General features: G+C 30.4%; 1 protein-coding gene across 1 annotated transcript in view; it reads left to right on the forward strand.

Annotated features, from left to right (window-relative positions):
- Positions 1-15671, forward strand: part of LOC136972154 (ankyrin-2-like) — a 286434-nt gene that overhangs the window by 80315 nt on the left and 190448 nt on the right. The window contains 4 exon segments of the mRNA XM_067266710.1: positions 4516-4617; positions 14622-14720; positions 14789-14986; positions 15385-15570. Of these exon segments, the coding sequence (XP_067122811.1) occupies positions 4516-4617; positions 14622-14720; positions 14789-14986; positions 15385-15570 (585 nt within the window).

Here is a 15671-nt window from a genome sequence, read left to right on the forward strand (position 1 = left end):
TGATTATTTTGGCTTTTTTTTTCTGCAGTTCTTTAAATAATAAATAATAAATATATTTGAAAACAATAGCAGTCTTATTTGTCAAAATTTCACAATTAAGTATTGGAATTTATAACTATCCCTTTCAAAACCTTTTTATTTCCAGTAAAATATAATAATATTTACTTGCACGAACGAACGTTTTCTTATCTCTATCGAGATCTGCTTCAGGTTCGATAATATTCTACCAATGGAATGCCAATTGGTAGAATATTATCGAACCTGAAGCAGATCTCGATAGAGATAAGAAAACGTTCATTCGTGCAAGTAAATATTATTATATTTTACTGGAAATAAAAAGGTTTTGAAAGGGCTAGTCTTATTTGTAATGAGATATTACCATATCTATAGATCAGTGTGCCCTGAAGCCATTCTAAGTTTGTCATAAGGTGAATAAAAAAGCAACAAGTTTTTAATTTTGTAAAAAAACAATAATAAAAAAATGTAATTCTACATCTTATTAACTATATTTCAGAAGTTTTGTTTTATAGTCATAGAAAAAGTATTAGAGAAAGCAATGTGATTGACCCATTGGTCAGTCTGGTAATTAATAATAAAGTGTACTGCAAAATTTTGCATGATTGTTTAAGGGTGCTGTAGGTCTTAAAAGGTAGGGAACCATTGCTATCAAGTTAAAATATCTTACAGGCTAAAATTGCATAGTTCTTGTTAGGCCAATTATTGGTTAACATCAACCTTTATGGGCAGTTTTGCAGAAATTGATGCTAATGAGAATTTACTATACCGATCTGTTTCAGGTAGTATAGCTTATCTAATTATAAGCCTGTTTTGATGCTAATATGGATTACTATATATATATATATATATATAGTATCAAAAATAATTATTACTAGATCTCATTGTAAGATGACTTTACAAACTATATTTTAAATTTTCCATCTTCGTAGTGATGTGACTTGTGATTTTGGCTTCGATCCATGTAAAAGTTCATGAAAATTTTATGTAGGTTTTTTTGAGGGACTGAATACAATGAAAACATACCACACAAAAGGTTCAAATTTAATCTTTCTGTATATTTGAGACATACCATCATTAGTCTTTCATTCTAGTAACTATTTACATTGATTGTAATTACTCATGAGGTAATATTGATATTACACTGATCCTTCATGTTCGTGAATAATTGGGACTGAGTAATCCTTCATGAATATCAAATTCTCAAACTCTGAGTCCCATTTTCAATGTTAAATTTGTAATTTGTTGTAACACTTTATGCATTACTGTTGTTTTCAAAAATTTTTAGAAAAATGAATAGTTTAATTAAATAAATATACTGTGTAGTGAGTGCTGTCATTTTATTTAAGCCAAACAAAACAGTAACATAACTTATGACATAACTATACGAATGAGTGAGTGCAGTGATTTTTTAGCATTACACCTTCTCAAACATCCAGTTTGTTCAGATGCTAACTCCAGTGTACAGTTAGGAATTTAAAATAATTTTAAACACATTGTTCGAATTCCAGTTTCAAATTTTATACTGGTCAATAGCTTGACGAAGACAAGTTTTTGGTTGAAAACATTAGTTTTTATCTAAAGCTGTTTGTACTAGGACACAAAAAAAGGTTTTTAGTTGTTGATCCAGTGTACAGTAGTAAGTTATCTCCCATTTACTGAATGGTCAAAATCTTTCACGAAAGTTGAAATTTTGGTGCATACGTTTCTGATCATGAATGATTGAATTTCCAAACACTGACATCCGCAAACATCAAGAATGTAATGTATATTATTGCTGCCCATATTACTTTGTGGATTAAATCTGTGCAACAATGACATATCCCAATAATTGCCTTTCTGTTAGGCATAGCTATATTATTCATCATGGCAACACCCAGGAGTAAAGATGGTTCCAAAGATTTTCCTGAAAAAAAAATCAGCAAAATAATTCAATAAAGCAAAAACAGAAATGTTAATGGTTGGACTAGAACATATAACAAAAGAACTTAAAATAACTGGAAACAGATGAACTGCTAAGAATGGAAAGACTGTGCCAAGAAAAAAGTACATAACATAGAACAATGTTGCAAATTCCCTGAATCAGCATGTACCTTCAAAACCAATTCTGATGAAAATAAAAACATGTTTATTGAATTTTATGCTATGGAAAATTATTCTGTTCAAAATTCATTTCTTCCTGGCCTGATTGAAAAAAGTGAAAGGCGAAGAGTTTATAAAAAAAAGACTGCAATATTGCTGACAAGACAAGGTGATGTTAAAACTACAGATACTCTGTTATGGTCGGAGATAAATGACTTCCTGTGTGCCAAATAGCCTTCAAGACTGTGTTTTCCATATCAATGAGAAGAATAAGAACTGCTAGAGGAGAACACTTTGTACAGTCTGACCACTCAGAGAAGTCGGGGAAAAAAATCCCAACTAGGAACTTCTGAGGATGGCATTCAAACAGACCAAACAAGATATCTGCTGATAGCAAAGATGTCATAAGAGAACATATCCAGTCCTTCCCAAAAATGTCAGTCCCATTATTCTTGTTCTCAAAACCCAAACAGAGTTTACATATTCTCAGTATCATCCATAAAAAAAATGTAAGAGCTCTAAAGTAATCAGTGTACTGCTAAAGGCCTTACTCCTCTAAAAACTCATATATCAAGATAGTTTTAATCCTGAATCCAGTATTTCTTTTAAGCTGCCCTTGTCCAACACTTGCAAGAAATATGATGAATACATGTGAAAAAGTCTACAGGATAGGATACATGAGTTGTACCTTTGCAGGGTTGATGCTGCAAAACAGCAGCTAGAAAAAGACAGACTTGGCTTGAAAAATAATGAAATTTTTTTCTGACTGCTGACTTACAACAAGCTTTGCCTATTCCTGTCTGATCAACTGAATGCATATTTTATTTGAGGCAATTATGGACTTATAATTTTGGTATTCAAGTCCTGCATGAAAACAATGATGTTGTGATGGACTTTCTGTAATATGCATTTATAAAGAAGAAAATAAGGTATTGCAGTCGCATTTTGTATTTCAGAATGAATCTATCATTACAATATTAAATGTTTATTATTATTTTGATTTGTATACCATTATTTTCTTACTGCATTGCAATTAGAAGTTTTTTCAAGACTCAAGGATTAATAGAAAGTAAGAAAAACCCAACAATGTTATAATTTTTTTTTATTACAGTAAGACCCTGCTTAACGCTGATTCGATATAACACAGTCTGCTTGAAGCCTGAAAAAAGCTCAAAATTTATGCTGATTTAAATTATCGCTGCATTTCATTGATTCATATATAATATGATTATTTACAAACACGAACCAATCAGCAAAAGGTGCCAAAAAGGTGTACTTTCTTTAAATCTATGTTTGGTACAATTTTTGAAAAAGTATAACATCATGGATGCCATAGGCAATATCGACTTTGCTTGGCAAGAATTAACTGTTAAATGCACAAATGAAGTGTGGAAGAAGTTATGGCTGAAGGTATCCAAGAATTCTCAATGAGAAGAGCCTAACACTGTATCATTAGGTTGACCAAATTGTCAACCTAATTGATACAGCGGGACTAGGAGATGTAGACCAGCAGGATATTGAGGAGTTACAGCAGGTTTCTGGTGAGAGCTTTACCAACGACGACCTTCAAGAACTGGTAGAACAAGGAATTCATGTAGAACTGAAGAATAGAGATTCCGAAAACGAAGAACCCAGAGAATTTCTCTACAGGTTTCTTTAGTAGAAGTTTGGTAACGATAACCGAAATCGTTAATCAAATTAATCAAATTGTAGCAAATGATCCAGATTTTGAAAGGAGTGCAAAAGCAAAAAGAGGTGTTTTGGATGCGATCTTCTGCTACTGACATTTGCTTCAGGAAAGAAAAAGAATGCGACAAATGACACTGACACTAGACAACTTTATCGCAAAAAACAAGAATTTCAGAAGAGCCAGAACCTTCATCACAAAAAATGAACTTTACATTTCTGTGTGCATATGTTCATATGTTATTTAACATATATTATTATACAAATTAATATAAAAATAACTTAAAATTAAAGTAAAATTTGTTTATTTTAGGCCGCGTGTTCCCCTATCCCTATTTACTCTATGTTAAAATGACCCTGTTTAACGCTGTTTTGCTTAGCACTTTGTTGTCTAGGAACACATCCCCGCATTAAGTGGGGTCTTACCGTATATTACAAAATGGTTACATTTCCTTTTACTTAAATATCTCATTTTATTTAATAATTGAAATATGCTGTTATTGCTCTCAGCCCCTCAATCTCAATTTTATTATTGTCTTTTATTTTATTGAATTTGGTTGTAGGATAATTTGCACTAAGTAATATTATGATTTTATTTTTATTCTTCATAATATATAAGTGATATAATACGATTTTATTAATATTTTTAAAATTATAATTATTAAGTTAATTTTTGTTAATTTACATTTAAACTGCAAAAGTTTTAAGTAAATTAAACTTTTTTTATATTAGACTGATGGAAATGCAAGCTTTCTTCGTGCTGCCAGAGCTGGCAATTTGGAAAAAGTATTGGAATACTTGAAAGGCAGTATTGATATTAATACTAGTAATGCAGTAAGTATTTTAAATAATATTTTTAATTAACAATATAGTGCGCAAATTTTTATGTACAATAAAGCTGTCAAGAGCTTGTATGAGGCCTGGGGTAGAATGGATCCCCTTTACCTTTTAGCAGGGCTTTTTAGTTTTTTCTTTTTTGTTCAACAAATGAAATATGTAGAATGTTTATTAGTAAAAAGCAGTCTTAACATTTTATTTTTTGTTAGTAAAAATAACATTAATTTTATAAGGGTAGAAACAACTATGGACACTAGATTTTTTCCAGACTTGGGTAAAGTCCAAACTCCCTTTCTTGACAGCAATAATAATACAGCTGACCCTTGATAATTCGTCAGGTATGGGACCAAAGGGGTGTGGGATTACCAAAAGTGATTACATATTTGGCATTGTTTTTCTAGCAGTAGCCTACAATATGCCTACACTTTATGAGTAAAATGCTGCCTAGGTTAATATGGAAATGAAACACCCATTTCGGTTAACTAAAACATGTTTATTAAAAGAAATATGGAAGCCAATAAATGTACGTACAGTATGTATAGGCATAAATAATACAGTACATACAGAACTGCTCACGGAAAACACAAGAAATGTGTGTCATCCTTCTGTGCAAGAAGAGACATAACGGGACGGGGACTGCGGTGACCTTGACGAGAGGTGCGTCGGACTACCGAGCATGTCGGATTACAAAAGTGTCAGATTATCAAGGGTCAGCTGTAATAATAATTAAAGCAAATATTATGGGTAAAATTATTATTTAAAACTTTTTAACATTTATAGTTATTATTAACTACAAAGTTCTAATCTTACCTTTATTGAAAATAAGAGTGATGTGTTTAGAATGATTAAGAAATCTACAGATTAAAAAAGTTATATCCTATAGTTTTTGCATATAACCTGCAGTGTAATCCTGCAGAAAATTGGTAGAACAAAAATAAAATCTTTTCATAACATACCCCAACATATACCATATAGCTAGTCCTACAGGACAAGCTATCGCTCCATAAACATGAGTTTGTGATTGCAATTTAAAATTGTCAGATAACTTGTTTCCTTTCAAATTGTCTTTTAAATATGGATACCCACAGGTATATGTACAAAAATATAGTGTATAAAAATGTTCTGTTTTTGTAATATTCTATTAAAATTCAGTTTTTATAATTTCTAGTTGAAAAAATTGCTTATTGAAATATCTTCAACTTTAATAATTTTATTACAATGATTGTAAAAGAAAAAAAAATTTTATATAATAATAATATTCTCTTTTATGATTATAAAAATGTTATATATAAAATATTTTTAAACTACTGTATATCTTTGATATGAACATCATAAAAATATAATTTAAAAAATTGTGTGAAATATATGAAAGAGCTTTTGTTAGCCCACTAATGTAAACACCCAACAAACACATAGTAGACGTTAGAAAATTAATTTATTTACATGTGATATAACTTTGTACAAGTTCAATAAAGGAGGCCAACTCTAGGATGGTTACTCCAGCAGTAATCCTAAACTCAATTGTTGACGGAACAATTACAAGATTAAAAATAGTCATGACACACCAAACTGTGATAACAATTATCTGATACAATAAACAAGAATAATTACTACAATAATAATATTCCTAAAACTAACTCTTAATACTAGACTTACACTAATATGGAAAATTGAAGATATGGCAAGAAGAAGTAAAGATGATGGATAAAACAGAACAAAGGTACTTGGGTCCTGTAAAAGTCATTCAGCCCTTGTGAGGGAACTTCTTACACCAAATTAGTATTTCCTTTTTTTTCTCCTCAGTTCCTGAGGGTTTTGATAAACAATGCATTGGTCACTTGATAAACAATCCATTGGTTGAAACTCACAACTGCTCAAGTTGATACTGAATTCAACACACACTAACTTCAGCACAGAAATTTCAAAAATTTCACATCTTAACTTCGAGGGAACTTTTGAAACTGTGTACTCAGGTACTAGACAATTTCGCACACCTGTCCTCAGTTTGTCCGCTTTCTTCGAGCACCAGCTCAAAAATGACCCTTCTTCTCCAAGTATGCCCTTAGGGTTATTCCTGGAAATGGTCCTCACTGCCAAGAAGGAAGAATTAAGAAGATAAAAAGAACAAAGAATGGGGGAAAATGTACAAAAAAACAAAAAGACAAAAACAGACATATGGCATACAGCCACAATTGCCATATATTAACAATAAAATGCCGTGTGAAAATTTTCAGTAAAATTGTTAGAATAAAATTTTAAAAATTAATGCTGTGTCAATAAAGAAATATTACTGATACAGAAATGAATAAAAAGTTGACTGTTTTTAATAGTTTTACTCTTAATATTTTTAATAGGAAATATTAAATCACAATAAAAACTATTAAATTGTATAAAATGTTTCAGCTTATTCAATCATTAATTGTGAGGTGATCTATATAAATAAAATACATTGAATTTACATGTTTCTACTCTTATTGTTTAATTTACAATCTTCAAATATGTTGTGATTCTGTCATTAATAAACCAAATATTACAGTGGAATTATTTTATCATACTAATAACAATAACTGTGTAATATTTACATTAAACAAATTTTAAATGTCAAATGAAACTTAATAAAAACTACTGATTGCAAATGGCTTGCACAAAATAAAAATATAAATGTGAAGAAATTGATATGTTAAAGTATTAAAGTTGCATATGGAGTATAATCAATTATGTCTGTTTATAGCCATTTTATAAATACAGGTATACCTCGAGTTACGTTGTTCTCGATTATATGTGATTTGTCAAAAAAGTATATGGAAAAATAAAAATCAAGTTTAAGTCATTTTATTCGACTTTACATCAGTCCGCCACAAATATTGAAGTCGTAATATCACTAGAAAAGCGTTAAAAGCACATAAAATCATATTAAAATATGTACATTTACAGTAAATGTTAATATAATCATCATAAATCCTAGAGAACGAAACATGAAAACGTCTGTGTTTCTGTGTTGTTGTCTTATTTAGCAGTCTTTAAGTGCTCATTATTGGCGTTTTTCATGGTAGTTCCAATATGTACCATTTGGCGTCATTGTCAGCACTGCTCGATATTGGTAAATTTAACATAAATTTGTTTATTCTCTACTATTGCAAAATAATTTTAATAACTGTATTTGTTATTTAACCTTAAAAAATCATCTTATTTTATAATGTCTTAGAGAAACAACATTCACAAATAGAGTCCGCGTTGTACTGTAAACATCACCAAATTGTAAACATGTACATTCACAAGTATGTACATGTATTCGTAAATTTAGATTACTTTTTTTCTGTACTATATTAAAAGTTAAAATTTATTTCTTTGTAAGCTTAAAATAGATTCTTATTAATCATATATTATTAAAAATGCATCTATATATATAATCGAGACGAGTTGATGATGATGATGATGATAATAATAATAATCAGCACAGAGCCCAAACGGTTAGGAGTTGAAAATTGAAATTTGGTACACAGTTAGGGTACAGTACGTCACGAGAATGCACACTAAGAAGGGATTTTTCAAAATATCTCTCCACGGGGGAGAGGGACAGGATTAAGGCTTAACACTTCCATCAACAATGGAAGTGTCAAGTAACAATGGAATTGTTAAGAGAAAGCGACATGCAAGACTCAGATGCAGTTTTTTTCGTTTTTGCAGAAAATTGAACATATTTTTATACACATCTAAAAGTTCTCTAATTAATCTGGAAAAGGGGGAACCCAATTCTTGCATTCTGTGAAAAGGTGAAGGTTGACTATAACGTAATAATCTTAATCTTTGCTATCGTTACTTTTGCTCGAGCAACGCCGGGCCCACCCGCTAGTTTATAAATAAAATACAGAACTGGGAATGGTAATTTGTGGTTTAGCCTAGTGACAATTAAGTTTGACTTACGTCGCCTCTCCTGGAACCAATTACTGATGTAAGGTGAGGTATACCTGTATGCATAATGAATGTTCAGAAGTGATTTACAATAGTAGTTTTTTGTACTCTATTTATTATGTAACACAGTTCAATACATGAGAGATCTCAATATATTCTTACCAACATCAATATACCATTGCCATCTCTCTGGCAACTTCATAATGGTGTTGCAAAATTATTCTTTGGAGGTACTGTGGCACCAGTCATGGCAGTTCTTGTTATTTGTGAATTTTCAACCTCATAGCAAGGTTGAAAATTCACAAATAATTAGATGGAGCAAGATCTGGTGAATATGTCAAGTGAGGCACAACGGTGAATTTTACTGATACCAACTTTGTGGTCATAGTGTTGATGGTTTGGGGTCGTGCATTGTCATATTGGAGCAAAACTCCTGATGACCACATCCCCTTTTATCGTTGCTAAATCCTGCATCTAAGCCATGTAAGTGTCTTTTCATTGATGATTGTTCCTTGCAGAAGCCAGTTTATTAGCAATGTGCCTGAAGTGTTTTGAAAGAATGTGATTATCTGCTTTCCTGCAAATGGAGCAGTGTGAAATTTCCTGGGCCAGGGACTTCATGAATGTTTCCATTGCATGGATTGGAATTTCTTTTCTGATGTGTGGTAGTGACATTATGACTCATCATCAGTTACCAGCTTGAAGTCACATGGAACTCAATGTGTGCACATCTTTTTCCTGTTCAAATCATGAATGATGATGTGCAGAGTTGTGTGCCCAAGGCTTGTCTCATTCTTCAATTCATCAAAGGTTATGCATAATGATGGAATGATTAATTGGAATTGGGAATTGGAAAAATTTGGCTTTTAATGGGAATCAGAATTGGAATCAAGAAAATCTCATTATGATTTTTGGTTCTTAAAACAATTCTTCCACTTTTAATAAGAAAATTAATTATTTGTTTCAATTGAAGATTAAAAATTTTTTAAATTATGTTATTAACAATTAAGTATTAGTTTATTAGAAACTTTCATGTTGACAAAATAGAGAGTATACAATAACCTCATGCACAAGGTGATGTCTGTCATGGTGGCCTTTTCTTTTGTCTAGTCAGAGTAATGAAAGATTGCACTTGGTCAGTACTGTTTCCATTTTAGGAGAAATAGGGTGACATTATGGTTGCCATCTGGTCTACATTGGGCTGGCTTGACCAGAAATTTGAAATCAAGGCTGATGATTAACAAAAATATTTAAGTGTCAGAAAAACAGTTTAAAATATAATTAACAAAATGTACTCAGAAATAATTATTAGACTATTCAAACACACCTTGTTGCCGAAATAGAGTACGTAAATTTAAATTTACATATTCTATTTTGGAAAGCTGATGTTCTAATCTTATGTTTTAACCTGAGGATAGCCTATTGAATAGGCTGAAAATGTTAGTTTGGTTGTAATAAATTATCTTGGCAACATAAGGTGTCAGCTATAATATTTTTATATTACAACCATCAATGGTTGTAACATAAATGTTATATATACTGGAAGAGGAGATCGGACCAGAGGTCCGGATAGCATAATTGGCAACGTATCTGCACCATAAGGTGTGTTTGGTTAGTTTAAAATATAAACAAAATTATATTTTAATTGAAAAAATATTGCATAAAATTATTTTTAATATTAAGTGTTTGTTTATAATGATAAAATGACTTTTTTGTTATAATTATGGAAGTTTTTGTTATGATTCACAGATGATGCTATAGTACATTGAATTTTCAAATGCAGTTTATGTGATTCTAAGTAAAAATACTTGTTTACACTAAGTCTTACTGCCATTTTAAATTTTAAAAATTGGTTTTTCAAGACGAGTCAGTCTAGATATTTGCCTTATTTTATTTTCCTCCAAAAATAAATTCACACAGTTGTACATTTAGGAAACTCTGGCTCAAGTGAATGAATTCAAAAATTGGTTAACTCGTGATGATGATATTTGTTCAGTTCATTGCATCATTTTCTGAACCTCATTTAGTATTAAATATGATGGAATTAAAGCATTTACAAAGCATACCAATTGCATGAAGCATGAAAATGGAAGTGTATCTTTTCATTTATCTTTTCCCTCTCCAGTCATTGCATCAGCCAACAAAGTAGTTTCCAAAGACCACAACCCAAAGTGACATGATGAGCTAGTTCTTTGAGTAAAAGGGAATTAGCTGTAATTTTTTTGGGGTAGAGTTGCAATATTAACTCTGTCTAAAATGAGATTACAAATTTATTTTGTAGTACACAATAAAAGCAAGCATATTCACATACAGAATTTTCAGGTTTTTTTTGAAGGATTGATTTTGGATATCCCAAACATTTTCCATTCTTAACTTGATGTTTATTAATTAATGAATGGACCATGCTCATAATGTAAATCATTAATTTTTGTAAACTAAAATAAACTGTAGAAAATATCCAAAAGAGTTGGAAGTGAGTTTTCAGCTGAATCAGAATCATGAGAAATTTTGGTATTTTCCCATCACTAGTTATGTGCCTCTCAGCCATAATTAATTCAGGCATGATCTGAATGTTCCTGGGAGTTTGCAACATTGACAGGTGACCAGTACTCACATTTTTGTCTGCAATTTCCATGATGCTGGGCAAACCCTTTGTATACAGTCTCTGTGAAGGGTCTTCCTGATCACTTACTGCAATTGAATGTCTATGAATTTTTGCAGTTTTGATGCCTTCCTTCCTCAGAAGCCATGCAGTTCATCTTTGTTTGTGATAGTTGTCTTCCATTTTGTCCACATGTTTTCCTACTTGCCAACGAATGAAAGCTGCACTCTTGCTGGTCACTTTGGTGGCACCTACCATCTAGAGCAGTGGTTTCCAACCAGTGGTCTGCAGACCACCAGTGGTCCACAAGAGCTAAAATATGGTTCGCAAAAGATTTAAAACTTTTATTTATTTTAAATTACTATTCCCACATTGATACAAACTGAATTTAATTTTTACTAAAAATGTTATGTTTTCTATTATAATAGAATAATAGAATAGAATAATTAGAATATAATAGAATAGAATAATTTTCTATTATAATACTGTTAAAGCATGTTACTCTTGAGTTTAACAATTACTTATGTTAAAAGTTTTGATTAAAGTTTATTTTTAGATTGACACAGTTCGTTTTTCTTAAACCTTGTGGTCCCTGCTAACAACAATGAAATCAAAGTGGTCCCTGGTCAAAAAAGGTTGGGAACCGCTGATCTAGAGTATGCATTGCATACTAGTATCAGCCTATTGTTGTACAAGAGAGCATACTCACAGATGGTGTGGTCTTCGTACAACACTGTAATTGTAAATCATTTCTGAATTCTCCTATATGATAATTGAGTGAAATTAATAATTTATTTTATGTCAAATGTGATTTTGTTTCTATTTTTTTTTTTTTTTTTATATTTTCTACCATTTTTTATATAATTTACTCATTTTTGATGTTTGTGGTGGTCTTAGCACTAGTTATTGATGAAGCTGGACCTTATTAATTTAACTTGAGCGAGTTACATGAATGAGAGATGATTGATGCATTATTATTGGTTGGAAGATAGATAAAAGGTCAAAATTCATAGAAGCTTTTGTTCTGTTTCCAGTTGTAGACCGAGAAAGAATCTTTCGGTTATGATTGATGAAGTGTTTCCAACTTTGATTTGTGTGTAGAGAATATAAATGAGTAAAAGAATATTTTATATTTTATATTTTACATGGAATGTTTCAACGGTTTTTTAAAATTTGAAATATCGTGCGCATGTATATTCGAACCTGCACGAGATAACATTCCAGAACTAAGAAATTGCTTGAAGATGACCTGTGGAACAGGTGGAAAACGTTTGCATAATTAAATTAATAATTTCTCAGAGATATAAGGTGTCTGAGTAGTAAAGTAAAAGAATAAAAGAATTTAAAGCTAAGGACTAAAGAGCTGTTATCTGAGAATTTGCAATATTATGAAAGGTTACCCTCTTGAAAGGCCAGCCCACTACTATTCTATTATGCTTCTCTCTTTACTAATACTAGTTTGTAAATGCATTTTTTTTTTTTTTTGTTTTGTACACATATAATTGTTTTCTTTTCCTCCGCTTACTTATATGCTTAAATTCAGCAGGTAATCTCGTCTGATCTGAGGTCGATCAAAAGGATCGACAGGCCCCGCTTTTGCGGTCTGTATTAGTAAGATGTTTTTGTTAATTTGTTTTCTTTTATGTTCATATCTAATTTTTAATTAATAATCTTAATGTATAATCCACAGTTTTGGTTAACTTCAGCAAAAATACAGAATCTACACAGTCTGTATAAGTATACTGTGAAAGTATAATCAATAGAAACAGACTATTATATTACAATAAATCTGTTCTAGCAGCCTCAAAAAAATAATACCATTAACTCCAATATTTGTCACTCTAGTGACCTGTCACTTTCCTATTTTTATTGATTTAAAAATTTTTTTTATTCATTTTATTTACTTTTACAGACAGCTTTAAACTTTCAAATTCATATTATAGATGTTATATCATTAACTGTATTCATTCTGCAAGTGTGAATGTTATATATTTCAAATTAAGGAATTATGCCACCAGAAAACCAGATTTTATTGTTTAATAAAAAAAAAACCTGCAAAAATTTTAAACACTTTGATGAAATTCAAATAAACAAACAGGCTTTGGTGCATATTTCAAAATATTTAAAGAAACTTGAATGGGTAGAGTATGTTGAATGCTTAAAATGTGTTAAAATACTCACTCAGAATTTTTGTATTTTTCATAAAATATTGTGTTGTGACAAAAATCATTTCTTAATATTAAGAAATGTATTATGACTATATTTTAATATTAATATTAAAATTTTTTTAGATATCATAATGTTAAAGTGAAGCAACATCAGAATTTTCTTGACATTTAATTACTTTGTATGGCAATTTTTCTTCTTATCTATATACATAATCAAGATGGGTTGATAATGATGATAATAATGATGATGATAATAAGCACAGACCCCAAATGGTTAGGAGTTGAAAGTTGAAATTTGGTACACAATTAGGGTACATCACAAGAACATACACTAAGAAGGGATTTTTCGAAATTCCCCCATGGGAAAGGGACAGGATTAAGGCTTACCGTGAAGAACTTGGCTTCTATTATACTATTTTAGATGCGGTTTTTTGCGTTTTTGATTGTGCTTTAATAGGGTACGACACGAGAATGTATACTAAGAAGGAATTTTTCGAAATTCCCCCGCCACGGGGAGAGGTTGTTAACACTTCTCCCACGGGGAAGTGTTAACAATGCAAAAGAGAAAGTGACACGCAAGATTTACGGGTGCTGGACAAAAAAAGAAAATGAGAAGTATCATAAAAGTTTAAAGAAAAGAATCCTGAGGCAAACAAAAGAATTGTAAACAGTGGGGGATGAAAGAAATGTATTCCTTAACAATGGAAGTGTTAAGAGAAAGTGGCATACAAGATTTACAGGCACAGATGCGGTTTTTTGCATTTTTGCAGGAAATCAAAAATATTTTTAGACCCATCTAAAAATTCTCTAATTAGTCTGGAAACAGAGGGACCTAATTCTTGCATTAGGTGAAAACGGATAAGATTGGCTATAATGTAATAATCTTAATCTTCACTGTCGTTACTTTTTGCCCGAGCAACACTGGGCTTATCTGCTAGTATTGTATATTGTCATAATCACATTATTATAACTTCAAAGTATAGAATGTAATAAATTATTTTCTCCAGCTTGTTTATTATTGTTTTGTAATTTTTAGCTTAAATTTTTAAAATAAATGAACTACGAAATAAATCAAAATGAAATAAAATAAAGTGATGAAAAATGTATTTATCCACAATAAATTAGAACATGGATAAGTTAATAAGCTAACCTTGAATGTTTTTTGTTATTTTTACTAATTGATAGAATTTATGAAAATTAACATATTTTTTATTGATTAGCATCAACAATATTTATTTTATGTATTAAAGATTTGTTTTAGTTTTATATTAAAAAATATAGGATAACATATTTTAATATATATTATTTATTTCAATTAGAATGGATTAAATGCTCTCCATTTGGCATCTAAAGAAGGCCATGTTACTGTGCTTAATGAATTACTGAAACGAGGTGCAAATGTAAATGCAGCAACGAAGGTACATTTTAAAAGTCTTAATTCAACTTTTGAAAATCTTAATATATTTATGAAAAATATTTTATTTAGAAAGGAAATACTTCATTGCATATTGCGTCATTAGCTGGACAAGAAGAAATAGTAAAAATACTTGTACGTAATGGAGCAAATGTCAATGTGCAATCTCAGAATGGCTTCACACCTCTTTACATGGCAGCTCAAGAGAATCATGATAAAGTAGTACGTTATTTATTGGCAAATGGAGCTAATCAAAGCCTTGCTACTGAGGTAACTATAATTAATATTTTGCATCCATCATTTTTAGAATATCAAATGCATAATATTAAAATTTTGTTACTTAAAAATGAAACTAAAAGTAAAGATGTTTAATATTTAAATAAACTTAAGAAACTAAACTTCTAATGTCCAGTGTATAATTTGTACACAAGCATTTTTTGTTAACTTAATTAATCATCAGGTTTCAAATACAGAAACTAACTACCAAATTCTAGAACTTCAGTTTAAGAGATAAATATGCTCAGTTCAAAAATTAATTGAATTATGAATGTTATATGTGTTCTATTATTGTGCATTTAAGTTTAAAGTGATATAATTTTATCTTATTCATTATTTAAAAGATTACAACATATATTAATTATATTTTATATCGTTTTCATTGTAATTAGGATGGGTTTACACCATTGGCAGTTGCTCTTCAACAAGGCCATGATAAAGTAGTTGCAGTGTTATTAGAAAATGATACTAAAGGAAGAGTGCGTTTACCAGCTCTACATATAGCAGCTAAAAAAGATGACTGTAAAGCTGCTGCTCTACTCCTACAAAATGATCACGATCCTGACGTCACATCAAAAGTAAGTTTTAACCTTTAATATCTTTAGTATATTATAATAGGATACTTTTAATCTGTAGAGTGTATATAATCTAAAAAGTAAAAAATGCACTATATACTGTA

This window comes from Centruroides vittatus, unplaced genomic scaffold, assembly GCF_030686945.1.
Source record: "Centruroides vittatus isolate TY-2023 unplaced genomic scaffold, ASM3068694v2 contig_2818, whole genome shotgun sequence".
NCBI lineage: Eukaryota > Metazoa > Arthropoda > Arachnida > Scorpiones > Buthidae > Centruroides > Centruroides vittatus.